The 27,242-nt window shown below is 35.0% G+C and overlaps 2 protein-coding genes across 2 annotated transcripts; one reads left to right on the top strand and one right to left on the bottom strand.

Moving 5' to 3' along the window:
* Positions 1–280: 280 nt before the first annotated feature.
* On the bottom strand, positions 281–5,260 carry LOC141678527 (uncharacterized). Its single transcript, XM_074484876.1, has 5 exons — positions 4,167–5,260; positions 3,719–3,826; positions 3,341–3,544; positions 1,359–3,172; positions 281–900 (listed from the first exon to the last, which is right to left on the bottom strand). The coding sequence occupies exons 1-5, from the start codon at positions 4,869–4,871 to the stop codon at positions 366–368; spliced, it is 3,366 nt and encodes a 1,121-aa protein (XP_074340977.1). The 5' UTR covers positions 4,872–5,260; the 3' UTR covers positions 281–365.
* Positions 5,261–16,789: 11,529 nt separating this feature from the next.
* LOC141680665 (uncharacterized) lies at positions 16,790–17,170 on the top strand. The gene has a single exon (XM_074486831.1). The coding sequence runs from the start codon at positions 16,790–16,792 to the stop codon at positions 17,168–17,170; it is 381 nt and encodes a 126-aa protein (XP_074342932.1).
* The last annotated feature ends 10,072 nt before the right edge of the window (positions 17,171–27,242 follow it).

Raw genomic sequence — 27,242 nt, 5'->3', positions numbered from 1 at the left:
TCAATGGCAAAGTAAATCCATCTAGGCAACGTAGTACGCGGGACCTTACCATTAACAGCACTGAAACAACAGATGACCTGCACTTATTTAGGGGTGTGACATATATATTTGTCAATTCACAGGTACTTTTATTGGCTCAATTGCCCCGCTCTTGACACCCCCCCCCCCAATAAATATATAAAAATCGATAGATTACACAACAAGAGACAGTACAGGACTGGCAATAGATTTGTTTTGTTTATCAAAAATATATATAAAAAAGGGTGGAAAACATAAATAATGATTATAAACTCTGATTGGGTAATAGGTAGCAAAATTAATCATGTTACATGTAATCATCAGACAACAAAAGGGAAAACGAAAAATCACTGTACATTGAATATTGGGCCAATATTTGAAGGAAGAAGACTCCAATAAACACCCTGACTGTTAATACCACAGCTATACCATTTGATTCTGTAAGAACCAACAGGAAAATCAGAGACATCCAGTAAACAGGTAGAAAATCCTTGGCCTTTCATGTTAGTTTCAAAACAAACTAACACCTCCCGATTTCGGCAATCACCAGAATCCTCAGTAACATGCGGGGTTATGTTGCTCTTGTGCCCTATCACGTATTGAAATAGTTTCTTGTTCATATCTATCATGTCATCAGTTCTCCAATCTTGAAAACCTAATTCTGGTTGTTTAGTTTCTCCTCTATAGGGATAAGGTGTCTGCAAGGATGCACTAGTAGAGAGGACACAGTACAGCTTGGGTAGCTGTAATGACAGATCTTGTGGCATGTCTCTCAATTGAAGGCAAAGATTCAAGGAAAGATGAGAGCCTCTAGAAACAGATAATCCATCTCCATGTCTGGCATCTTTATTTGAAATAAAAAGCTGAGAATATACAGGCGACCTACACAAATATATGAACTTGATTAAAATAGTGTCACAATGGTCGCATGGAATTAGAGAAAATAAAGACAAAAGGCAGGGGAGGTCATAGACTCATAGTAGAATGCGTGTATGTAAAAAAAATCTATGTGCCAAGTGAAATAAGGAATTTATAGGCAAAACATTAGTTATGTATACAACTATAAACACACAGACTACTATATAAAATGTGCAGTTCAAGGGATTGTAAAGACTAATAATGAACTGCTTCAATGTTGAAGACAATAATGAACTGCTTCAATGTTGAAGAATGCTTGTGTTAACAACAAAAAATTTATAGGATGCAAACTACCATAAACAGGGAATATCAAATAATATGCAGAGGAAACACTTCAAGTGTTCTAGCTAAATGAACAAATTAACCTGATAGAATAAGGGTTAGTACTTATTACTTCCGATAATAGCTATTAGATACCATACCTTATACGAAAGAAGTAACTAGGAGTCTGAAAGGGAATCTGCATCCATTCCTTAGTGATGTTCACCAGAAGATGTAAGCCATCAATAGCAAGTTGCGGTGAGAGAGTATTGTCATGCAGTCTGTTTGCATCATTTTGCATGCCAACAGCTTGTCCAACAGCAAAACCACATAGTGTAACTAAAGTTCTCGTTTCATAACAATCGTCCAATATGTGATTTCTGGGTTGAGGAATATAAGAGCTCCTAGGCAGTCCACAAGCATCCAAAAGCATCATGAGCTTAGAAGTGATTTCACAATCTACATGCCACAAGCGGCTGAAAAGATCTAGTATTAGCATTGGATATAAACTGTCCTTGCACTTTTCCGAATCAAAATGTGTTAAGCATTTCATAGCTTGTATATTTGGACTGTAAAGAACAAACCCAACACTAAATGCCAAGAGTGAACAACTCAATGCTAATGCTGAAATGATCAGTACACTTTTGTAATCCATGCCAATAAATGATACGGCGATTAAGTCAAGTTCTTGTGCAAGCCTCCTGAACTTCAATGATATCTGAGTGAGAGGATGCACCAAGGAGTTCACAGTTTGAGAGCATTGTGAGTTCTCAACCATATTAACTTCATTTGTATGTTGGTTATTATCGTCTTTAGCGTTACTGATGGCATCCAAAAGTCTAAACATATCAACGACATTTTCCAGAAAACATGCTCTCAGGGATAGGAACCAATGTTGGAAGCCAAAAGCAGTAGCAGATTTGCTGGTTATATTTAGCATTCCCTCTGAAGAATGAAGGATCTTACAGGCATTAACAAGGTTATCAATATAGTTAGGTGAGCCCAAAGTGGAAGTAGAAATCCCATGACTCTCCAGACAATTTAACAAGTCAGAACATTGTTTTGGGGAAGTAAGAAACTGAATGTGCATCTCAGAATTAGCAAAGTCGGCCAAAAAGTTTAACCATGAAACACAACAATGAGATTGAGCCAGTCTTATTAGTTTGCGGAATATAAAAGCGGCAACAAACCATGTTCCATGACATGCAGCAGATTTTCCAGCTTTGTAAGCCATCCAATTATCCTTCCTTGTCAAGAGTTCATTTGAGCAGTTAAGGGTTGAAATTCCAAGATTGACAAAGTCCCTCTGATCAGATGTCCCCGGCTTATTAAGATTACCGGTTTCTTGGATATTGCTCCACAAACGGTAATGTGTGAAATAAGACATAAACAAGAGGGCCAACACCATGTGCGTATTATTGTCAAATAAGTTGTACCTATGTGCATCTTCCACCAAAAGCTTCATTGTGGCATGGACTTCAGTAGTCAAGACACCAGTTTTGTCTACTATTTCGAGGCAAGAGATCAAAACTTTGCATATATATAACATGGCCTTTGTTTTGACCCTTTTGGTGTCTCCAAGTTCAGGCTCATGACTTGACAATGTTCTTTTCCCTTTGTTCATTAATTTAACAGAATCAATAATTTTTTCCAACACCAGACCAGCAAGAACCGTGCGTGCATGAACTAGGTGAAGGAGGAGGCTGATCAAACTTTTTACTTCAGAATCTTCCTTCAACGCGAAGATTGGATAGACAATGGAAGTGATCACTCGTGATGCCAAATGATGTAGCCCTTCTCTGTCTACCTTTGAGTCTGCTCTTTCCATGAACTTGCAATATATATCTACTAGAACATACAAGACTCTGTTCGATAATGTAGAGGATTGAATACCGTTCTCAACAATCGTCAACAGCTCAGAAAGCAATTCAAACATGTCAGGGTAGGGAAAACTGAACACATTAAGTATTACGATCTGCAATTTACAAAATATTAACCAAATGTTAGAAAGCACATTCAATAATTCGACCATTCAAGTTCACATAGTCACATTACTCTATACACTATATTGTTTGAACATTTTTCTTTTGCTTTTTATGAAAGGAAAACACGGAATTGGTAAAGAATTAAACATACAACTTACCTTATGCAAAATTTGAAGAGCATCCCATTGCAAGGGCGGTGGAATTGTAGGTTCACTTAGTCTGCATGATAGCGTTCTAACTGCATCTACACTTGCTTCAACATAATGCACCCCTCTTGCTAAAATGTACCGCATGCATTTTAATGATGTTGCTTGTAAACCGAATGATCTATCTTGGCTTAGAAATGAGAAGAGCACTTTAACCTGTACAGGCATCAATAGGAGCATCATATGAATTTCATGTGCACGCTACATAATATAAATCTCTTTTTTAATATAAATTTGCCTAAAAAAAGCAATAATATGCTTTTAATTTAGTAAAATAAAAAAGAATGTGGATACAAAATCCAAATAGCAGGAGAATAAGGAAAAAATTACCTGTGTAGAAGTTAACAGCCTTGATTTGACAGCAATCTTTGAAAGTGAAATCATCATGGCAACAGAGAGGTCTCCATCTGAAAAATTTAAGAACAACTTTAGACTTGCCTGCAATGCAATGAAATTTTATCAGTGTTGAACAGAATCAAGTTTTGTAGAAAAAATTGCATATACATGTATTTGGTGGTGCCTATTCATATTAATAACGTGTTTTAGGTGTATTAAGAAATTAGACCAAACATTTCTACTTCAAATGCTATCTAGCAACTAGCTAATTTTGGAAGGTTGAGCTTCAACGATTACAACAATTTCTACAAATATGATATTTAATGTTGGTTTATGTTATATCTTAAACAAGTTGTAGAATATGGCAAAAATTTAAAACTAACTAAAAACTTGTGCATGCATTTTCAAGAACTGGAACAAGAAAGGAATATAAAAGTATAACCTCGTAAGCTTTAATCGCAAGTTTATATGAGGGCCCGAGTTTAGCTAAACACCGCACTCCAGCAATCCTTATATCATCCGCTACATCAGATGATGAAATCATATTAACTACCATCTCCAAAACAACACAAGCAAAATCTTCGGACAATTCAGAAAAGCATCCGGCAGCAAACAAAGAAGCCTTAACCTCCATAACTTCTTTGGAAACCAAGGTGGACAAAACAAGATACCTTATTTCCGCATTATCATGTGCATAATCCGCCAAACAACCAAACAAACCCAAACACAATGACCTAACTTCAACATCACCAGTCTCGAAAACCAACTTAACTCTCCTCAACACTTCCAAATAATTACAAAACCTTTCCCTCGACAAAATTCCAACCTCATTCCTCCTCTTCCTTCTTTTCTTATACTCCGACTTAAAAACTTTCACAATACAAAGCTTCGTATAATTATCACAGCAACTAAACGCATCAATAAGCCGCAAAATTATACAATTAGCATAAAGATTGTCTTCTCCGGGAACTAAACTGAATAAATCATACTGAGCCATAGTTAATTTAGGTTCACTACTCCACCATTCGAGTTTTGATCCAATTTCTTGTATAGCTTTAAGAGATTTGTTACCTCGGGTTTTCGAGCGCAGTGCTTTCTCGAGCTCAATGCTCCATTCCATAGCACAAGCTGCTGGAATTCTCTCCATACCAGATAATCTAAATTTCTAATTTTATCCCTAACCGCAATTAGTAGCCGAACCAGGATTTCAAAATAACCGGGCTTAAAATCCTAATTTAATCCTAACTGCAATCAGCTGTCGAATCAGGATTTCCAAACAACCGGGCTTAAAGTCCTAATTAAGTCCTAACTGCAATAAGTGGTTAAACCAGGATTTCGAAACAACCCGAACTTAAAATGCTAATTAAATTATAACCGCAATTTGTAACCGAAACAGGATTTCAGGTTTAAAGGGCTAATATTTGAATGATAACATACCCTTATGTACAATTACAGGATTTACTCGAACCAATAATGTCAAGTATACATACAAGGGTGGGTGTATATAGGCGACAAAATTGTTCGAATTGATTTAGATACAGGGGTATTCGAATAGTATGTATTCGGGTCGAGATGCTCCGACTCATTCACCAATTCCCGCTACTTTTAACATTTTTCTTCTTTTACTATTTTGGCCCCCACGGGCGGCTCTCTCTAAAAAAATTATTATTTAAAAAATACAAATATATAATTTATTTCATTTTTCATCGTGTATAGTTACAAATTTTAATTACCAAATTAAAAAATGAAGTTACGCAATTTTTTTATTTAACTTAAATTTGATTAAATAGTTTAAAGCGATTTTGTAGTAGAATTACAGTAAAATCACAATTATCCAAAATTATTCCGCACTAGAATCAAATTTAAAATCAATTATTTTTTTCAAATTTCAATTGTTAAACGTCTTGTTATATATAAATATAATTATTATTCTACATTAACAACGAATTTGATGAAATTGTATAATAAAATCAAGGGTTCTCTACGATTTTTTATATAAGAGAATTCTCTTTTCAAGAAAGACCTCCGTATACATATTTTATCTAAATTATTATCGGCGTACGCGATTTGGATCGTATTGATTTTTGGGTAAAATTCAAAAAAGTCGGCGAAGTGCGATTTTAATATTTGTCATCCGCACACATTTATTATGATTGCAAATTTACGATTATTACAGTTTGGTTTGAGATTCAACCACTTAATATATAATATTAAGAATTATTAAAATATAAAACATTAATAAATTCAAGTTTGAGTTACTTGAAAGTTAACATTTAAAACTAAAAAATATAAACTGTCCAGAGTAATAAATAATATAAATTATCAAACATCTACATTATACTAAAACAAAATACAACTTACATAATCATATCTTATGTGTCAAACTCTCCTTACATCCTCGAATCTATGTGTCAAACTCTCATCAATTTGCTGATGTCATCTTCCACTAACAATCACCTCCTCATTTAATTTACTTTCAACCTCTCTCTTTCATTTATTACCTCCACAAATTTTCTCTCTCACCCATTTTTCATTTCTCTCTTACCTATTTCTCATTCTCTTTCTTCATCATTTTTAGATTCTTAAATTAATAATTTTTAATAATTTTATTTTTATCACTAATTTTATCTTATTCAAAATTAATTTTATTTCCACAAATATTCATTATTATATTTTAATATTTAATAAAAAGTTGATAATCAATATTAGTAGTTTGGGTAATATTATTATTTAAGTTTTTGTATTTATAATTTTATTCTACTCTCATTATTATGTATTAAAAATATTATATTAATATATATAATTCAAATTAAATTATTTCAAAATTATTTTTAAAAAAATAATTATAATATAACCGAGTATCATCCCGGGAACAAACTATGGGCTACCAGGTTAAAGAGTACAGAGATAGGGTCCGAGATTAAGAGGAGAGGATAATAAAGTGAAGTGAGTAATGAACCGGTAGATAATTAATTAATTAATCTTATAACATTAAATTAAAAAAGTTAAAAATAAATATGTTTACTTATTAGTTTTTATAATATAAAATATATTTTGAAGTTGGCATTTGCGATTTTTAAAATTTTGAAACCGTATCCAAATCGTAAATAAGCGATTATTAAAATTTTCATCCACAATCAACCTGCGTTTCGCGATAATTCGCAAAATATGGTTCGGTTGCGAGCGGTTCGAGCAATTAATACGGTTCGTGTGTACACCCCTCATTATTGTATGTTATTTTTTATTTTGAGAGTGATGGACAAAAATACCATTTTTAAAAAAATATATGGCAATAATACCACTTTTTGAAAGGCATGGCCAAAAATACTCGTCTAATACGCATTTGAGAAATGGTTAAATCTATTACGCATTTGAGAAATATGTATTATATAAAAAAATAAAAAAAACAGAAAAAATATTAAAAAAAGCCGTATAAAAAATGCGTATCATTAAAGTTGAAGAGGTGATACATATCTCATAAATGTGTACCTGAAATTATTTTTTTTATATTTTTTTGAAAGCATTTTTTTATACAAATGACTCATTTGTAAAATACGTATTATTGATAATTAACTAAAATATGTGTATTATGCAGGTATTTTTGGTCAAAATTTTCGAATGTGATATTTTTGTCTCAAACTAAAAAAAGGGTAATTTTTCATTTTTCTTATTCTATCATACTCTAGAGATTAAACTTTATGATTATATACTATTATATATACTATATATATATATATATTATCTTTACTTTACTATTTTATTAAAAACAAAATATTGATATTTTGGTTAGTAGTCCTCTAGTTGTCTGGTCACATGTATTTTGATAAAAACGAAATATTGAAAGTTTTGTTTGTAGTTGTCTCGTCCTCTAGTCGCCAATATTTTGGTTATCCTCTAATTTTATAATTATATTTAAATAAAATAGGGCTTTTTTCATAAATATCCAAGTTTTACAAATTTTTTGTACAAATATTGTCATTTTTAAAAACAAATTGCAAAAATACCATCTTTCAAAAAATATTTGCAAAAAAACGGAGGTTGCATTTGCAAGCATATCTGCAACCACTAGTAACCATATATGCAAATTTGAAAAAATATGTTGAAAATTACATTTAGTTGTAAAATAAGTTGTCCGGGTGATTGCAAATGGCGAAAAATGAATGCCCCTGCGGGGCCAATACTAATAACACAAAAGTAACAATGAAATCAACTAAAAATAATCAAACTCACTCATCAAAAATTTCAATATAACAATCAATTTCATCTTTTATTCCATCCAAACAAGCCCTTAAATTTTTCTTCAATTAACCATGGGCGGTTCGCAAAGCCGTGAAGGTCTCGATCTCTCCGACTACGAATCTGATTCCGACTCTCAAACCGACGCCGCCGTCGACGATGATTACCACGACGCCGTCGCCGACGGCAACAACAAAACCCAAGAAAACATAGATACCAAGTTACGGAAGCTGAAAATCAAGGAATCACAAACCATAGAAAATAGGCGGGAAAATGCTGTGAAGCTGCATTTACATGTGGGTGGGAATACAGCATAGGGGAAGTGGATAATTGCGGAGAAATCGACGTATTATTCGATATCGATTACTAATCGAAAAAAGGTGGAGGAGGTGAAGGAATTGGGGGACGGGGAGTTGGATGAGTTGTGTGGATGGATAGATGAATACTAGATTAAATCTCATATAATATCAACGGGGATTATGAACTGAGAGAGATGGAGAGTGAAAGAGGGAGAACGAGAAAGATAGGGGGAAGGAGAGAGAGGCAGTGAGAGGAGAGCGAGAGAGAGGGGTAGAGAAGTTAAAAAAAGGAATGAGAAGATGAAAATGGTATTTTTGCAATTTAATTGTTTGTATGTTTAAAAAGATAGTAAATTTGCAAAATTTTAAGTAAGTTAGTAGAGTTGCAAATAAATTTCCAAAAGTTGGTATATTTGTCAAATTCTCAATAAAATACTCTTTTTAATATATTAATATTTATAATATAATCATGTAGATAAACAAATCTATACATACTATTCATCCAGACTTAAAAAAATTATATTATTAATTCGAGTTTAAAAAATAAAAATAACATTAATATTATTAGTTATATTAAAGACGAAATATTAAAAATTTTGTTAGTAGTGTATTATGTATTTTGGCCATGCTCTAATTTTTTTATTATACTTAAAATATTTATTAATAGATAAATATTCACAAAATATTTATATAAATACAAATAAAAATATATATATGTACAATGCACTCAGAACAAAATAAATTAATATATACTAAGGTCAAATAATAAAAATATTACACACTACTGATAGAATGAAAGTCCTCAATAACCAAAATTCAGATTAAATTGCCTAAAATAACCAAAGCCGAAAATAGTGCCCAAAACGCCCAATGAAACACGCAAACCGCAAATGCGTATACGGTATCCGCAGCAACCGAAAATGCATGTGCTACGTGAAAAATCAAAACTCTTTTAAGGTTGATTTTAATTCTCACATCTCAGTATACACATCCATGATATGCTAAATCATCGCATACGCATATGCGATTCCCCATGCCAACTAAAATCAACTCTAACCCTGCTAATGTACAATCAACTCAAACCCAGTGCACAATCAACCTCGATACTATACCCGATGTCACCCAATTTATCAGAAACAGGTTCTTGGGAGATTGAAAACAAATTAACTCAGAAACAAACAGCTTTGGAGAGAGAAATATTAAAGGGCGATGACCCTTAATATCACAATTTGAGGAGAAAAGATCCAAAATCTCACATGAGCTGTGAAATGACCCTTTTTATCACTAAAAACACAATTTTTATATGCGTTTCAAAAAAACGCAACTATATTATGCGTTTTATTTTATAAAAGCAAAAAAAATAAAAAATAATTATTTTCTGAAAACGTACGTTAAAACGCCTCTATGGGATGCGTTTTGAGTTGCTAAACGTATATAAAACATGCGTTGCTCAGACAAATTCAGAGGCCCGTTTCCTTGGCCCAATAAGAAAAACAATAATTTTGTAAAAAAGTGATAAACTCATTCTTTTGTTACGTTATTCTGTGATAGTAAGGGTCATTCCCCAAATGTGATATTTTGGACTATTTATTCTTGAATTGTGAGATTAATGGCCATTTTTCAATACTAAAAGACACGAGGCAGAAGCGGTTGAAAAGTCACAATTAAGAGAGAAGTAGAGAAGGAGAGAGAAGAGAGGAAGGGTTTGCAAAAGAGTGGAGAGTGATACATAGATGATTCAATGAAACTATACAAAGCACTGCTCATTTGTAGAGGGATTGATTGGTACTTTTATTTTAATAATTATGTGTATTATCAAACTATGATGTCACAGAAATTTAGGATTGGAGATTGTTGATGTTACAGAATGTGTACATGATGAAAGAATGAAAAAGATAAATAATGATAAAATGAGGTTGGTTTCTAATGGTAAGTATTGAACCACTGTACACGCATTCAAGCAATGCGAGGGTGAGTGATTAAAAAGGGGACTTCACGCGTCAATAGTTATTTCAATAGTTATTTCAATAGTTATTTCTGGCACTGGTACCTAAACATCAGTTATTTTGGTCATTTTTTCCTATTCATATATGTTTAAACAAAATTATATCATTGATTCGAACTAATTTAACAAAAAATAATTAAAAATAACAAAAAAATAGTTAATTAGATTTGACCCTTGGACTAAAATAAAATAATAAATACTATTGACGCGGTTAAAAAAATTTAAAATATTAAATTGGGCTAAATCAAAATTTAAATATAAAGATAATCTGTTGGTCATATACGCGTGTGTATATATAATTATTATCATATCTACTTAAATATATCGTAAAATTTTCAATTTAAATAAAATTTTAAAAATAATATATAATTTAAAAATAAAACTTGCATCGTATCGGTTTTAATAAACTATAAGATATGAGAATATAGTTATACATGTACTCACATCTTCATGAATCTTTAATTTAATAATACTTTAAACAATATTATCTAACAGAGAAGGTATATTTACGAATTTTACATAAGTATCCTATTTAATTTAGGATACCTATTTATTTTTTATTTAAGCCATGAAAAAAATATTAGGTAGTTTGTTCAATTTAGAATTCCTACTTATTTTTAGTTTAAATCATAAAAATATGTAATATATATATAAATTACTACAAGATTTGAATCTTATAAAAAACTATGTAATTATAAATTAAAATATTTTAATTGAAATACATTGCGTGTTTAATTGGCCCGGGCATTGGCCCGGGTATATATTTTTCAGAACTTGTTTACTAAGTTAGTTTATGAATTTATTTATTTTAAAATCTAATTACTATAAATAATTATTATAATATAATGAAATATCGGATATACTTAATCAGACATATTTACTCTCGTATAAATTTAATTAGTAAAATTTTAAATTAAAAGTAATAAAATAATAATTATTTAAAACAACCATGTATCGCACGAGTTTTAGGCTAGTTATATAATACACATTAGGGAAATATTATCCAAATTTTTTATAGTCATGGTACATGTATGATATAGGCCGATATAGGCCGAAAATAAGTGTAGAGAAATAATAAATGTTGTTTTAATTAGACCTAATACGGTCCAATGACAAAACCCAATTAATGAGGCCCTAACCCCTAATTATTTACTAATTTCATAATTAATAAGTATGGTGAATTAACAGCTCATGAAAGATGTCAAATAAAGGATATGATTCCGTGAAGAGTAGCCTTCAAGGCACCTAAACCAACAAGGAATCTGCTTCCTACATCTTAGGACTCCAATGTCCACTCAAAGATGGAGACTTGCTCACCAAGTCTCCTAAACCCTAGTGAAATTCGAGGACATCCATCATCTATATAAAGAATCTTACCCTATTCAGAACTACATTTTGTCTTGATTCTCTAAACTTGCAAGATATGTAGGCATCTTATAAAGGCAGATTTAAGCTAAGAAATACAAGTGCAGCCATTAAAGGCCTTGAACTCACGAACCCTAAAAATAAATATAGTGATAATTATAACCTAGTTTTTACCTATAACATTTGGCGATGTCTGTGAGAAAAAGACATCAACCATGGTAACCACACGAAGCGGAAACAACGTTCTAGAAGGAGCATCAGTTGAAACTACTCAAACAATCTCATCCACCATTGATATTCCACCTAGTTCAACCGACTCTCAAGGGACGACGAATTTTATCATTTCCCAATCCGGATCTCAGTCAATCCCGACTTTAGGGGCGAACCCTCAAAACTCGAATCTGAACGCTCCTTTGGGGGCACAATCTGCAAGTTTTGAGATGACAATTGTGGTGCACCATACGCCAATAAACCCCACATATGGGATGCCATTGTACTCCGAGACTGGAGGAAGTAGGCTTCCCCCTCCGCCTCAACCGCAACCATGGAACGACCCTAATTATATTAGAGGTTTGCGACCAATCATTAATGAGCGAGATGTCTCTAGATTCTATACAACTGTGGAGAGCGGAGAATCAACCGACGAGGGTGCTTATCATAGGAGGAAAGATAGGGATATAGAGCCCGTTGGAGGCAGGCGCTCCGAGCCCGTTAGAGGTAGGCGCCATGAGCTTTAAAAAACTCAAGGGATGTCATCCCAGACTTTTGAAGAAAGAATACGTGCTCATGTAGTAAAAATCTTAATGCTTCCGAGAACCAACTGAGTTAGATGAACTAGAGGAGCTACTCAAGTCATCGACTTGAAGGAGACTCTCAGAAGGAAAACGATTAATATCCCTCGAGGAAACCCTTTTGAATAACTTCCCCTCGGGGATCCTGAAGGTCCAACCCCGCCTTTTACAGCAAATATCATGAATACCCATATCACAAAAAAGTTCAATATGCCCGCCACAAAGGTCTATGATGGGACAGGGGATCCGGCTAATCATGTCAGGACTTTCTCTAATGCACATCTGTTACAACTCGTGAACGATGTTATTAAGTGTCGGGTTTTTCCTCAAACCTTGTCAGGAATGGCCCAAACCTTGCCAGGAATGCTATTGGGTCTTTTAGAGATTTAATTCAGGCTTTCATCAAACAGTTCATCAGTGGAAAATTACATAAAAAAAGCTTATCTTCCCTCATGAGCATTGTACAAGGAGCAAAAGAGTCTCTCAGGGATTACCTGAATTGTTTCACAAAGGAGGCCTTGAAGGTCCCGGATCTTGATGATAAGGTAACCATGATTGCTTTACAATAGGGAACCAATGACGAGTTCTTTAAAATGTCTCTAGCAAAACGACCACCAGAGAATATGCTACAGATCCAAAGTAGGGCATGAAAGTATATCCATTGAGGAAAGTATGAAGAAGACGGTGATAAATAATGATCACGCGGGTTGCAAGAAGTGGAAAACAGATCAAGAGTATGATGCGAAGGAAAAGTATCCTCGGATTAACAAAGACGTCGATTCACCCCCGAAGAATGGAGGGTCAGGATAAAAGTTCATTGAGTATGCTAGGTTGAATGCTCCTAGAAGTCAGATGTTGATAGAAATTGATAGGGATAAAGATATTTATTGGGAAAAACCTCTAAAGGCTGACACTGCCAAGTTGGATAAAAGCAAGTATTGTCGATTTTATAAGGATGTTGTCCATGAAACAAATGAGTGTCGAAAGTTGAAAGACAAGATCGAGTTCCTTATTTGAAAAGGAAGACTAAGTAAGTACACCGGAGATGGTGAGAGAGAAGAGATGAACAATAATGGGAGAAGGAATTTTGATGACTGGAGGAGCGATCAAGATGATCAGGGGTGAAACCCACAACCACGAGTCCCGGTGATCAACATGATCTTTGAAAGACCAACTGCGGTTGATTCTTCTAAAAATTCAAGGAAGACTTATGCTCGAGAGGTCATGCACATAGTTGGAGAAGCCCTGAAAAGGGTTAAGACTGGAGTATCAATATCGTTCGATTACTTTGATTTGGAAGGGGTTAAGTTTCATCATGACGATCCTCTAGTCATAACGCCTATCATACGGAATAGCCCTATATAGAGAGTCTTTGTAGACAATGGGGTATTAGTGGACATTCTTCTATATGACACCTTTTTTCGGATGGGATACAACGGTTCTCAATTAATCCTGACCGATATGCCAATTTATGGATTTTCAGGGATCGAATGCCCAGTTGAAGGAATAATTAAGCTTCCACTAACAATGGGTCAAGAACCGAGACAAGCTACATAAATGTTAAATTTTGTAGTAGTCAAGGCTGGATCAACTTATTATACAATCTTGGGAAGGAAAAGTATACACAACTTTATGGCAGTCTCCCTCATCCTACCATTCGGTAATCAAATTTCCAACTAGGAATGGGGTAGGAGAAGAAAGAGGATATCAGAAGATGGAAAGAAGTTGTTATGTAGCCTCGTTGAGGGCAGATAGAGCTGTGGGCAAGTTCTACCCATTGAAGACATGGACATCCGTGAAAATGACGAAAAGCGAGGGAAGCCAGTGGAAGATTTAATCCCAATTCCCTTGACTCCCAATGATCCGGAAAAGATGACTTTCATTGGAGATTCTTTAGATGAACCTCTTAAAGGGAAGTTGATAAAGTTCTTGCAAGAGAACAATTACCTTTTTACATGGTTGACAACTGATATGCCGGGTATAGATCCTGAATTGATAACTCATAAGCTAAATATCGATCCTCATCGAAAGACGGTAAAGCAAAAGAATAGGAGTGTTGCTCGGAAAAGGCGAGAGGCTATAAAACATGAGGTAGAAAAACTCTTGGAGGTTGGGTTCATTGTGGAAATACAATTCCCTGAATGGTTGGCTATTCTAGTAATAGTGAAGAAGGCCAATGGAAAGTGGAGGATGTGCGTTGACTTCACTGACCTGAACGATGCATGTCAAAAAAATAGTTTTCCTCTATCAAGGATAGATACTTTGTTAGATGCCACTGCAGGACACGAACTGCGGAGTTTCATGTATGGATTTAGCGGGTACTATTAGATCAAAATGTATAAAGATGACATCTGAAAGATATCATTCATCACTAACTTTGGTATTTTTTGTTATCTTGTTATGACATCTTGTCTCAAGAATGCAGGAGTCGCGTACCAAATATTGGTGAATAAGATTTTTAAGGATCTTATTGGAAAGGCCATGGAGGTCTATGTAGACGACATGTTAGTCAAGAGGCTTGTGAAGGCAGATCATATTACCCTTTGAGGGAGACTTTTGAGGTCTTAATGTATCACAAGATGATGATAAATCCCGCAAAGTGTGCTTTTGGTGCATGATCTGGGAGTTTTTTAGGATTGATGGTCTCCAAGTGGGGAATTGAGGCCAATCATGATAAGATAAAGGTCATCCTGGATATGGAATCTCCACGATCCGTAAAGGACATTCAGAAACTTACTGGAAGGATCGCTGCTTTAGGATGGTTCATTTCCAAGCCTGGAGACAAGTACCTACCATTCTTCAAAGTTTTAAAGAAAGTAAAAGATTTCGCTTAGACTGATGAAAGTAAGATGGCGTTCGAGGAATTGAAGAAGTATATGGTCCAAACCCCTTTGTTAGCCAAACCGGATTTAAATGAAACTTTGTACTTATACTTGTTTGTTTCTGAAAAAGCCTTGAGCGTTGTATTGGTAAAGGAGGAAGTCAAAATCCAGAAACCTATCTACTATGTTAACAAGATTCTACATGGAGATGCGTTGAACTATTCAACTATTGAAAAGTTTGCCTTAGCCTTGGTCATGGCATCAAGGAAGTTGGGTCCCTACTTCCAAGCACATAAAATTGAAGTGTAAACAAATCAACCTTTGAGAAACATTAATCACGGTCCTAAGGCTAGTGGAAGACTAATTAAGTGGGCCATAAAACTTGGAGAGATTGATATCAAATATAAGTCTAGGGCAACAACCAAAGCTCAAACATTGGCTAACTTCGTGGTTGAATGTACCATTGACAACCAAGAAGTCGGGGGCAGGAAGATATACCCCAAGAAAATAAGGGTGAAGAGAAGGAAGTTAAGAACAAGGAATTTTGGGTGCTCCATTTTGATGGGGCATTAAAAATAAATTCGAGTGGAGCGGGGCTTGTTCTACAGAGCCCCGATGGTTTCCTGATTGAATACCCTGTGAAGATAGATTTCCCTACCACAAATAATGATGCTGAATATGAAGCCCTGATAGCTAGACTTGGTTTGGCAGAAACTTTAATGGTTAAAAACTTGAAAGTCTTTCAAGACTTGAAGCTTGTGGTATCTCAAGTCAGAATTTGGAGCAAGGGATGAAACCATGACTTGATACGTAAGCCTAGTGAGAGCTGTGATGACTCGATTCGATGAATGTCACGTCGAGCATATTTCGAGAGAAGAAAATGCTAAGGTCGACGCGTTCTCCAAATTTGCCTCCTCGGAAGTAGAAGAAAGTTCTTGAAGCGTATACTTCCTTATTTTGAAAATATGAAGCATTGATGTCAAACTAGTTACCCCCATAGGGCATGGAGGATCATGGATAGATCCCATTAGGGCCCACATTCAAACTGGCTGGCTCCCAAATGATGTCATGAAAGCACGAGGGTTGGTTGTACGAGCACTGAGATACTCTTCGATTGATGGAATCCTATACCAGAGATCTTATGTGGTTCCTTACCTTAAATGTCTCAGGCCCGATTGGCCCTTGAAGAAGTGCATGAAGGCATTTATGGTCAACACTTGTGGGGCAGGGCCCTTGCACACAAGATAACTCGTTTGGGCTTCTATTGGCCAGATATGATGTACGATGCCAAAGATTATGTAAAGAAATGTGATTGCTGTTAAAAGCATGCACCGGTTGTCTGACAGCCTCCCGATATGTTGACTTCCATAAACTCTCTCATCCCTTTCGCCATGTGGGGAATGGGTATTCTTGGGCCATTACCGATGGCCACAACAGAAAGAAATTTTTTGATTGTGGTAATTGATTACTTCATTTAGTGGATCAAAGCCAAGCCCCTGGAAAAAATCATTACCAAGCAAGTTTCCCAATTTCTTTGGGAGAATATAATGTGTAAATACGGAATTCCCCGTATCCTAGTAACTGATAATTGGGCACAATTCAACAATGAGAACTTCAAGAAGTATTGCGGGGGAAATGAAATCGAATTGCGGTTCACTTTTATTGTTCATCCTCAGGCCAATGAGCAAGCAGATGTGGCGACTCGAATTATCCTCAGGCCAATGGGCAAGCAGAAGTCCAGAAGCAACTGGGTGGATGAAATACTTCCAATACTTTGGGAAAATGGAACCACTTGTAGGGTGACTATGGGATCAACCCCCTTTATGTTGGCCTATGGAGCTGAGGGGTCGTCCCCGTGGAAATATCGCATTCTTCTCCATGAATTCGAGCTTATGATGCTGAAGAAAATGAAGAGAGGCAAAGGTTAGATATGGATTTGATAGATGAAGTTCGAGATGAGACACATGCTAATATTTTAGAGTATCAGAAGAAAGCTTCTATTTATTACAACTTTAGAGTGAAGGAAAGGTTCTTTAAACAGTGAGACCTGGTCCTAAGAAATATTGAAGCTTTCGTAGTGGGCCAGAAGGGGAAGTTAGCTCCGAAATGGGAAGGGCTGTATAAAAATAAAAGCGTCCAAGGACGAGGATCCTACAAGCTAGAAACAATGGAAGGAGAAGAAGTACCAAGGACTTGGCATGCATAGAACTTGAAGACCTACTATATATAGCTCCTTTTTCCAAAATAGGGGAACTGTTAGGACTATCAAGTGGCAATAAGGTTCGTTGAAACCATGAGCTTTGAATCTTTAGGATTTATACTCGAGTTTATTAGGATTTCCATTTCAGTCTACAAGAATTTCATTTCCGATATGTAAGGGTCGAACCCATTTTACCAATATTCAGACTATTTATTTATTATTTTATGTCTATGTTAATTATCCTTCTGATTTTGTTATCTTGAAATAAAAAATAAAGCATGTGGCAAGCATAGAATGTGCAAAACTAAGTACAAGGGTAAGATATGATGGAAATAGATGCATAAATAATAAGTCACGAAACGAAAGTCTGATCAAGTACAAAAAAGCCATAATAGGCTTACAAAAGCTGAAAAACTAAACATCTAAATCCGTAAACAAGTCATCATCATTCCCCCAATCAGTAGAAGTAGTAGGGGAAATGGGTCATCCTCCATAGGAGTCACATCCCGGAGAGGAGAAGCAGCGACCTCGACTAAAGAGGCTCGAATAGGAGAAGTCGTGAGAGTAGAATCTCTTGCATATTCTCGAACCTCCTCATCTGAGGACTCCTGTCCATGGATATGAGGCACTGGATATGCCTCAAGAGTCACTTCAGGAACCTTCTTCCCGATCTCCTCCACGATCTGCTCTCAACAAGTGGTAAAAGTATCAGGAAAGTTCGCATCATACTCGGCGTTCAGGACATTCTGGAAGTCCATAGACGCCTTGTACTCAAAGATCACCTCATCATGACCTCTCTGAGCGGCCAACTCCAGCTTAAGAACCTTCTTTTTCTCATCTGCCAGCTCCTTCTCCACCTCCCGAAAATGGGTAAAGTTAGCTTCCGAGGCTTTGAGATACCTATCTCTGTCCCTCTCGGCGATAGACAGGCTAGCTCTCACCTCCTTCAAGTTAAGAAGAGCAGCCTGACGGTAGGTGTTCATCTGCAAAACCATGTTAAAGTGCGATAAAGTATAAATGCAAAAATAAACAAGTAAGAACAATACGAGATAGAGAAAAAAAGCTTACCGAGGCCACATCCTAGAAGCCAAGGCGCTCGATCTGCAAGTCGTTAGAAGACTCCACGATCTCCGCCTGATATCGTGGTGTAACCACACTCTCAAACCAAATAGTTGTAACTTCTGAACTCCCTGCCACTGTATCCCTTCTCTGCAAACCCCAGGTTATAGTGAAAGGGGTGGTGTCCTCATCAAGGCTGAGAGGCCCCTCGGACAAAAAGGTGGGAACGGTCTCCGTGATAGTGACTGAAGGGCCATCTCCAACCCTTACTCTCTTCTCGCGATGAGCCTCGACAACAATATCGCGGTTAGCACGGGCCTCTTTTCTCTTGAAAATTAAGTCCAAAGTCGCCTTAGCTGCAAAAGTTCACGAATATTAGTACGATGATAAAGTACGAGAAATAAACAACAAAGTCAGAAGGAAAAAGAAATACCCTCGGGACCCATATCGCTAAGACCTAAATTTTACAAATTGCCCACTGATAAGATGAGAGCACATTGATGCAAGTTACCAGCTGTTACAACCTTGCTGGTCGCATCTTCATCTATCCCCAACTTTAATTCCCTCAAAGAACCATCTATATTTTTAGAAAAATTGGTCCTAAAAAAATGGTCCCAACTCTCCTCGGCGTCTAGGTAAACGTAAAACCACTCACTTTTCCAGTCAGGATAAAAATCAGGGTTTGTATCAGAAATGAAACAAGAACGCGTTAGAGTCCTATGAATAATTTTGACCTAACCTTGGTCATCAGGGACATTTACAAACTTGAAAAAGTAGCGAAAGACATAGACTTTGGGCTCAAAGCCCTGTTTGCGAGATTGAGTCATGTAGCAATGAATAAAACGCGAGAGTTGGGCGTGAGTTGGGTTGGACAGACACGGGCTTCGGCCGATATATGAAAAATAAATGGGTGAGGGGAAAAACAAAATCCCGCATAAAAGGTTTCCTTATAGAAACGAATGACCTCGGGTTTTGGGTAACAAGCCTTGTCATTTGGGTCGGGGACCTCAGCCCTATAGGGAGCGGAAATACCAAACATACAAGCTATAATACCTACTTTATGAGAATCATATCTAGAAGGATAATTATATGCATCTAAATGGAGCATGTTAGGAAATGCTTGGCCAAATTCAGTTTAAAGATCCTTAAGTGAAATTACGAAAGCATGAACGGGGGATTTTTTTACCTCGATTAGCCTTAGTGGGGCGGGAAGCGGTCTGAGGAGGTTGAGAAAGGGAAGAGTCTGAATCCGCCATTGATATTCTTGCGATGAATCCTTGAAACCCAGAAAACCTTGAAGAAGGGGTAAAGAAGATGAAGATTTAAACGAAATCTTCAAGGGAAAACCAGAAAATGGTAAGGTCGTTGTGGTACGGACCGCCAGAAATTGCCTTGCGGTGGACAAAGAACAAAGGAAATTGAGAGAGGGTCTTTTTAGAGTAATTTTGTTTGAGTGAAGTGTGAGAAATGAACTCACACTCCACTCCTTATATAGCCTCTACCAACTGGTCATATACCGGTTGTAAAAGGTTTATGGGCCCAAATAAATGGGCTTATCGGTCACCAGGGGCGGGAAGCTCATAAAATTTGAATTTTGAATTTTGTTCTATAAAGTTCTAGAGAGATCTAGAAGGTTCTATACCAAACTCGAAAATAAAAAGAGAAAAGAAAATATGTGGATGAAAAATGCCTAGGAAGCATTAATCCTAGGCATGGTTTAGACTAATCCTGCTAGGTGGGGGTTACCCACGCCTTTGAATTATGAACAAAAGAAAATCCTTTTTCTTTATAAAAGAAAAAAATAAAAGGAAATATTTTAGTGAACAACGCCTAGGAAACATTAATCCTAGGTGTGGTACAAATATTACCTCCTAGGAAGGGGTTACCTACGTCTAGGATCCATGAGCGTGTGAAAAGTTTCAATTTTATTGCCAAAAAAAAATAGGGGGAGCCAAAGCACGCCTAGGAGACATAATTCCTAGGCGTTGTTCAAATCTAACCTCCTAGGCGGGGTTACCCACGCTTAGGAAGGAATTGAGCAATGAGAGGCTAAAAGAAGCATAATCCTAGGCGTGATTTAAACCATGTCTCCTAGGCGGGGGTAACCCACGCCTAGGAAGGGAATGAATATTGGAAGGCTAAACTACCCACGCCTAGGAAGGGAATGAACATTGGAAGGTTAAATCACGTCTTGGAAGCATAATTCTTAGGCGTGGTTCAAACCATGTCTAGGCAGGAGTAACCCACGCCTAAGAAGTATCAAACCATGTAGCCTATTTTCTGATTATTTAATTAATCAAAAAAGATAGGCTAAAATTGGTGAAAAACTCCCAAAATATAGAGAGAGAAAAAAGATAAAAATCCCAAAAATCTAGGAAAATCAGGAAATATTTTTTAAAAGTATTTTTTTGGATATGATATTTTTGATAAATTATCAAAAAATTAGGAAAGAATATTAGAAGATATCAAAAAATTTCTGGAAAAATTTAAAAAATCATGAAGCCCACAAGAACGAGTCCTAAAGGGAGAGTCGTTGTAGATGTGTAGGTCGCTCCATACTTTACGATGAAAACGATAACCAAAAAAGGTATAAACTTAACTACTATGAAAATCTTTACCCGGTTTCGTAAAAGTTGAGGGGCAAATGATATGGGCCGAAAATAAGCCTATAGGCATAATAAATGTTATATTAATTAGACCTAATAAGGTCCAATGACAAAGCCCAATTAATGAGACCTGAAACCCAAATTATTTATTAATTTTGTAATTAATAAGTAGGGTGAATTAACAGCTCATTAAAGGTGTCCAATAAAGGATATGATTCCTTGAATAGTAGCCTCCAGAGCACCTAAACCAACAAGGAATCTGCTTCCTACATCTTAGGACTCCAATGTCCACTCAAAGACGGAGACTTACTCACAAAGTCTCTTGACCCTAGTCTAATTCGTGGACATCCATCATCTATATAAAAGGTCTTACCCCCATTCAGAACTACGCTTTGGCTTGATTCCCTAAACTCACACAGATACGTAGGCATTTTGTGAAGACAGATTTAAGCTAAGAAACACAAGCGCATCCACTAAAGGCCTTGAGTTCATGAACCCTAGCAATAAACATAGTGATAATTATAACCTAGATTTTACACATAACAATGTACTACCAATTCAATAAGAAATGCGAGATTGTTAAATAAATTGATTATGCCTGTTGGATCTAAAATAAATGAATATTCTAGAACCCATTATAAGTAGGTATTTTAAATTGAATATAATATCATAAAATAACTAGACATTCTTAATTGAATACAATAATAATACAAAATTCGTAATGGGTAATATTTGTTGGATTTTTTTTAAACCATCACTGTATTAAACACTACTTCGTAAGTTTCACGTGGGCTATAAAAATCGTTATATTCTGATATATAGAATTTAAGATATAGCCAAAATAAAATCAAATGAAACTCGATAATTATTTTATTTGTTTGAACTTTAATTTGATTCTTTTTTAACTATTTTAAATTAATAAACATTTGTTAAATAAAAAATAAAGTATTCCTGGATAGCACGCCAAAATATTAAAATTTTGGTAGTCGGTACTGTACTTAAATTTATATAATACATGAGATTGATTTTGTATTTTATAACCAACGATGAGTAGATTAAATAGAATATATTATAGTTTCAATGAATTAAACCAAAAATCAATAGACATCTTAAATTGAATAGAATAATAACGTAAAAATCGTAATTATTTTTTCCCAATTTCTTGAAAATATTAGTTGGACAAACGTTTTAAACTATTACTGAATTAAACATACTTCGTGAGCTTCGCATGAGCTGTAAAATCATCAAAGTTAGATTTATAGAACACAAAATAGAGTCGAAATTAAATCAAATGAAATTTGGTAATTTTTTTTATTTGTTTGAACTTTAATTTGATTTTTTTTACTATTTTAAATTAATGAACATTTATTAAATAAAAAATTTGTGCTTTGCATGCCTAAACATTAAAAATTTGATAGGCTGCATGTTGGTATCGTACCTGGGTTTATACAATACACATGATTATTTTTTTATCTATATTATTTATGCTATATTTTTCAAAATCTAAATGGAGATAATTTATTTGTCGGTGTAATGACCTTAAAATAAGAAAATAATTTACCTTATTCACCATGTCTAAAACAAAATTTTAGTATTGGTCTAGGTAAAAACTATACTTAAAAGCATACAAAATTATAATTAGTTGGATTTGATCTGTGTAATAGATTTTGGGCTAAGAGAAAATAATAAATATTATTGATTCGGCCAAAAAAAATATATATTATATCGATAATTTATTGATCAGTGTAATAATATCAAGTTAAAACAAAATAAAATTATACTATTTCTTCGGATTAAAAATATAGAATTGATCCCCGGTAAAACATAATTAAAATGAAAATATTATTTGACCAGTTTAGACAAACTAAAATATATATTTATTTATTTGATTTAAACATAAGTGTATTAATTTTCTTTTCCCATAGGCCAATACTGAATTATATCCCCAATATTTCAGCTCAAGTACCATTTGACGTTTCATTTTATGGGGAGTATTTGTCTTGTCATCTAACACATACTTAAAAATTGCAAACTTTCTTAGACCGAACTGATTCATATGTGAATTTAATTAGAATACCGATCAATGTTTTTCATTCTTCATCTTTTTATTTGCCCCAACCACCAGCCAAACACCCAACTTCATTTTTAATTATAAAATATGAATACCCAAGCTTGTATCGATCATCTTCTTTTATGAAGTCAATATATAGGACACCAATTTGAAGCTCAATGAAATTAATTCCAGAATATAGATTTGAAAAAGCTTGTCATTTCCTATTCAAATTAAGTACATGTTATGCTTGTTTAACACACTCTCTAGAATAACATGATCATCTTTAATCACTTAAGTAGAAAAGTTAGGAATATGTCATAGACTTGATGATAAGTTCACCAAATCACCTTAGTAGATTTAATTTAGTATTTTTGTAGCTCTCAACGGATGATTTACTTTAACATCCGTTAAGAGAGTAGCTTATGTCTTAATAAGTTTTGTAACACATTCCTGCATACTACAATACCTTAGAGATCTAGAAGTTGTAGGATATTCAAAGTCATGTTGACTACTAGATTGATATGCAAAATAGGTTGGCCGATTGTATATATTAGATGCCTTGTAATTTTGCATAAGTGAAATGGAGTTAACGGTTATGGAAGACTTCCAACAGATGATTCTACAAGATTTCAACGGATGATCCAAGTCACATTCAACGAATGATCTAATGAAGTTTCAATGGATGATCCAACACAGTTTCAACGGATGATCCAATGAAGTTTCAACAAATGTTCTAATTCAAATTACAGTTGATAGTGACTTGATAGTCACATGGGTTGATTATATGCAAATGGAATGTGGCATCCTATATACATGTTTTAGAGAACAAAGAAGCATTTTCATTTCCATGCTTACTTGAAGAAAATCAAAGATACTGGATGGAGAAATAAAGAAGCATGTGATTAGACAAAGACACGTTTTGTTTTATTAGTTTGTCTTATTCACTTGTATCTTGGTAATATATATAAATCAAGAGTAGCTAGTAGTAAATTAAGCAATCAACAAGAGAAATAGAAAAAGCTGTATATGTGAAGAATTTCTCTGTTCCCTTTAATTCTACTTGTAAGCAGTTGTGTGCAAACTGTTAGGCCCTTAATCAACTGTAGAGGAGGGTGAATACAGTTAATACGATCAACTAGACAAAGCTTCAACATAATCAACAATTTTTATATCAATCTTATAAAAACTTATTACACAAGTACTCTCTCGAAAGGATGAACAAATATCCTTGAGAGCTGCTAGGTTATGTGAAAGATATAACAATGTCGCAATCGCTTATAGCATGAACCTAAACTATGCTTTTATAGAGCACAACTACCAATGTATAAGGAACCCTATTCTATTAACAACAAGAAAACCTATACTATTGCTTCTGAGATAAAGTCCTCCACCGACTTGAAATTCCTGTTTCCTTTTCCTCTTCAAAGATCAACTGATGTGACAAATACTGATTTCATCATCCGTTGATACCATTATCCGTCGAATATCAACATCCGTCGATATCATCATCATCCGTTGATGCTTGTGATCATTATGCGTTGATGCTTGTAATCATCATCCGTTGATGCTTTTGATAGTTTCCGTTTGATATCATCAATTGCTCCTAACAATCTTTCCCTACTTGTTCATTATGAATTATGGACAAGTTCCAATTGATGATGTCAAAACTATCTAAATGCAGGAACCAAGTATGCATATTCAATGTTGCTTCAGTGAATATCAGGTTTAACTCTTCATCCTGAACTGCTTCTTTAACTTGAGCATTGTCAGAGGTTAACTTTACTTCCTCAGATCAGAATGCATCCAGAAATCTTCCTTCTTAAACCAGCTTGGATGATTTCTGCTTCAATTAGATTTTCTTCAGTATCAAGAGCTTTAACTACTATATAGATTAAATCTATCAAAGTTTAAGATTTAAATTCCTTAGATATTGTCTTCAGCTTTAGCTCTTGACTTTGAAATCTTTGAACTTTCAGAGTTTGAAGATATTGATCTGCTTCAGCACCAGCTTCTTTCTCCAGAATACCTTGGTCTTCATCAACAACAGTTGTGACTTGTGAAGATTTTTGTATTTTAGTAGTCACAGTCAATTTTTCAACTCTTCTTTCATTCCTCTTGCTTCCTCTTTTTAATTTCCTTCTGTTCCTCCTTATTGCCTCCATCAGAATTTTCATCATTAGTACCTGTTAATGTAGCTGTTTGCATTTAGATTTAACAATTTTCTCCCCCTTTTTTGGCATCATCACCAAGTAGTAGAGAAAGAATCAGCTCCATTGAATTTTGTAATTCAGTAATTTGATCAGACATTTGAGCTTGATTAGCTTCCAATCTAGCTTGATTGGCTTCAATTGCATTTTGTCTGGTAACTATTAGTGAAATTTGTTTCTGAATTTGCTGACGAGTAAGCAGCTTTGAAGCACTCAATGATTCTTTAATCTGATTGATTTGAGTAGTTGTTTCTTCATGAGCTGTATGTAAAGATCTGACAACCAAAGTAGATGCTTTCAGATGATTCAACACATCAGGATTTGTAATATTCTGTTCTGCTGTTTCCAGATGTTCAACTGTACGTGTTCTGGAAATAGGATATGTATAATCTTTCCAATAAGCATTCCAGAGATTATCAGAATAATCCTGCTTTTTCTTAACATCTAACTCTTTCATTTTCTGTTGTCTAACATGCATAGGCATATCTTCAGGAAAGAAAAGATCATTCTCAAGATCTAACATAGCATTAGATACATGAGTTTCTTTACCATCATTAGATTCTTCAATAGCAGCTAGATCTTGCATTAATTTCTGAATTTTATCTTCAGCTTCAGTATGCAGAATAGAATGAGAAATTGATCCAATAGCTTCAGAAGCTTCAACACCTTCAGCAGTTTTCTCCACATCTTCAAGTATTGTAGATAAATGAATTACAGCTTCAAAACGAACTTTCAGAACTTCAGTTCCAGTAACATGCTGTGGTGATTCTGAAATGGATGAATATTTATGAATGGACTGTTGTGCTACTACATCTTCAGCAACAACCAGGATTATCTCATTTGATGGAATAGAAGAATGAATGGACTGTTTTTCAACAAAAACAGGGATTATCACATGTGGTGGAATAGTAGAATGTATGGACTGCAAGAAAGTATCAGTACTTAGACTTGCAGGGAGATCAATAGCCTTTGATTCATGTAAGGCACAAAGCATGCGCTAAATAATTCACGCAAGTATACGCGTTCGCAAGTAAGATAACATGATTTCTAGTTCATTCCCACAGAGACTCTGATTAATTATATTTAATTACACTTACTCACAAATATATGATTATTCTTCAATGCCAAGACTCTTCTGAGCAAGTGCATTTCGCTCCATCTTGCTCAACCCTAGACTACTCATATACAATACGAGCCGGCTACTAGCCATTTGACGCCTAGCCACAACTAGCAATGAATTCCAATTTTTATCTCTAATTTTTATCTTTTCATGTCTTTTATTATTAAGAGCATATCATGCATTCTAAGTATAAGCAATAGATTAACCTCAAAAACCATCAAACCATGACAGCGATCTAGTCCTTAAGCATACTCCTAGACTTAGTGAAATTACAAGTGTTTCTAGCATGCATATCAACCTAACAAGATTTAACTTCACTCCAATGCTATCACTACACTCGCATCAACATCACATATTAATCGGTAAGACAACACAAAGGGATCATGGTATATGCATGAGCTATATGACATGATAAATAAAGCTAAAAAAACTATATGGTAAAAATTTGTAACTATATGAACTAACTATCATGAACATGCAACTATATGACACACACACAAATATGTTCCTTAACTACCACCCCCAAACTTAAAATCTTCATTGTCCCCAGTGAAGGTAATAGAAAGGAACACATGGTATACCTACTCAGATGAATCATCATCATCACCCTCAGAGGGTGGAGTGTCAGAAGGTGGATAAACAGAATCCTCACCATAAACGGGCCACTGGATGTTAGCTCCAAGGCCTCTAAATGCAGTACCAAGTGCCTGGGTGAGCTCCTACGCAAACTGACTCTGCGACTCATACATCGCATC

Source organism: Apium graveolens, chromosome 8 (assembly GCF_009905375.1).
Source record: "Apium graveolens cultivar Ventura chromosome 8, ASM990537v1, whole genome shotgun sequence".
Taxonomy (NCBI): Eukaryota; Viridiplantae; Streptophyta; class Magnoliopsida; order Apiales; family Apiaceae; genus Apium; species Apium graveolens.
Note: the sequence above shows the minus strand (reverse complement) of the source record. Positions and strands in the feature narration are given on the sequence as shown.

What these genes read in the sequence shown, in the direction of transcription:
- LOC141678527 (XM_074484876.1), bottom strand. Translation starts at nt 4,871, where the DNA reads ATGGAGAGAATTCCAGCAGCTTGTGCTATGGAATGGAGCATTGAGCTC. An exon ending in TTGCGATTAAAGCTTACGAG is followed by an intron (nt 3,827 to 4,166) that starts GTTATACTTTTA and finishes ATTGCATTGCAG; the next exon opens with GCAAGTCTAAAGTTGTTCTT. An exon ending in AGTTACTTCTTTCGTATAAG is followed by an intron (nt 901 to 1,358) that starts GTATGGTATCTA and finishes ATATTTGTGTAG; the next exon opens with GTCGCCTGTATATTCTCAGC.
- LOC141680665 (XM_074486831.1), top strand. Translation starts at nt 16,790, where the DNA reads ATGTGTAAATACGGAATTCCCCGTATCCTAGTAACTGATAATTGGGCA.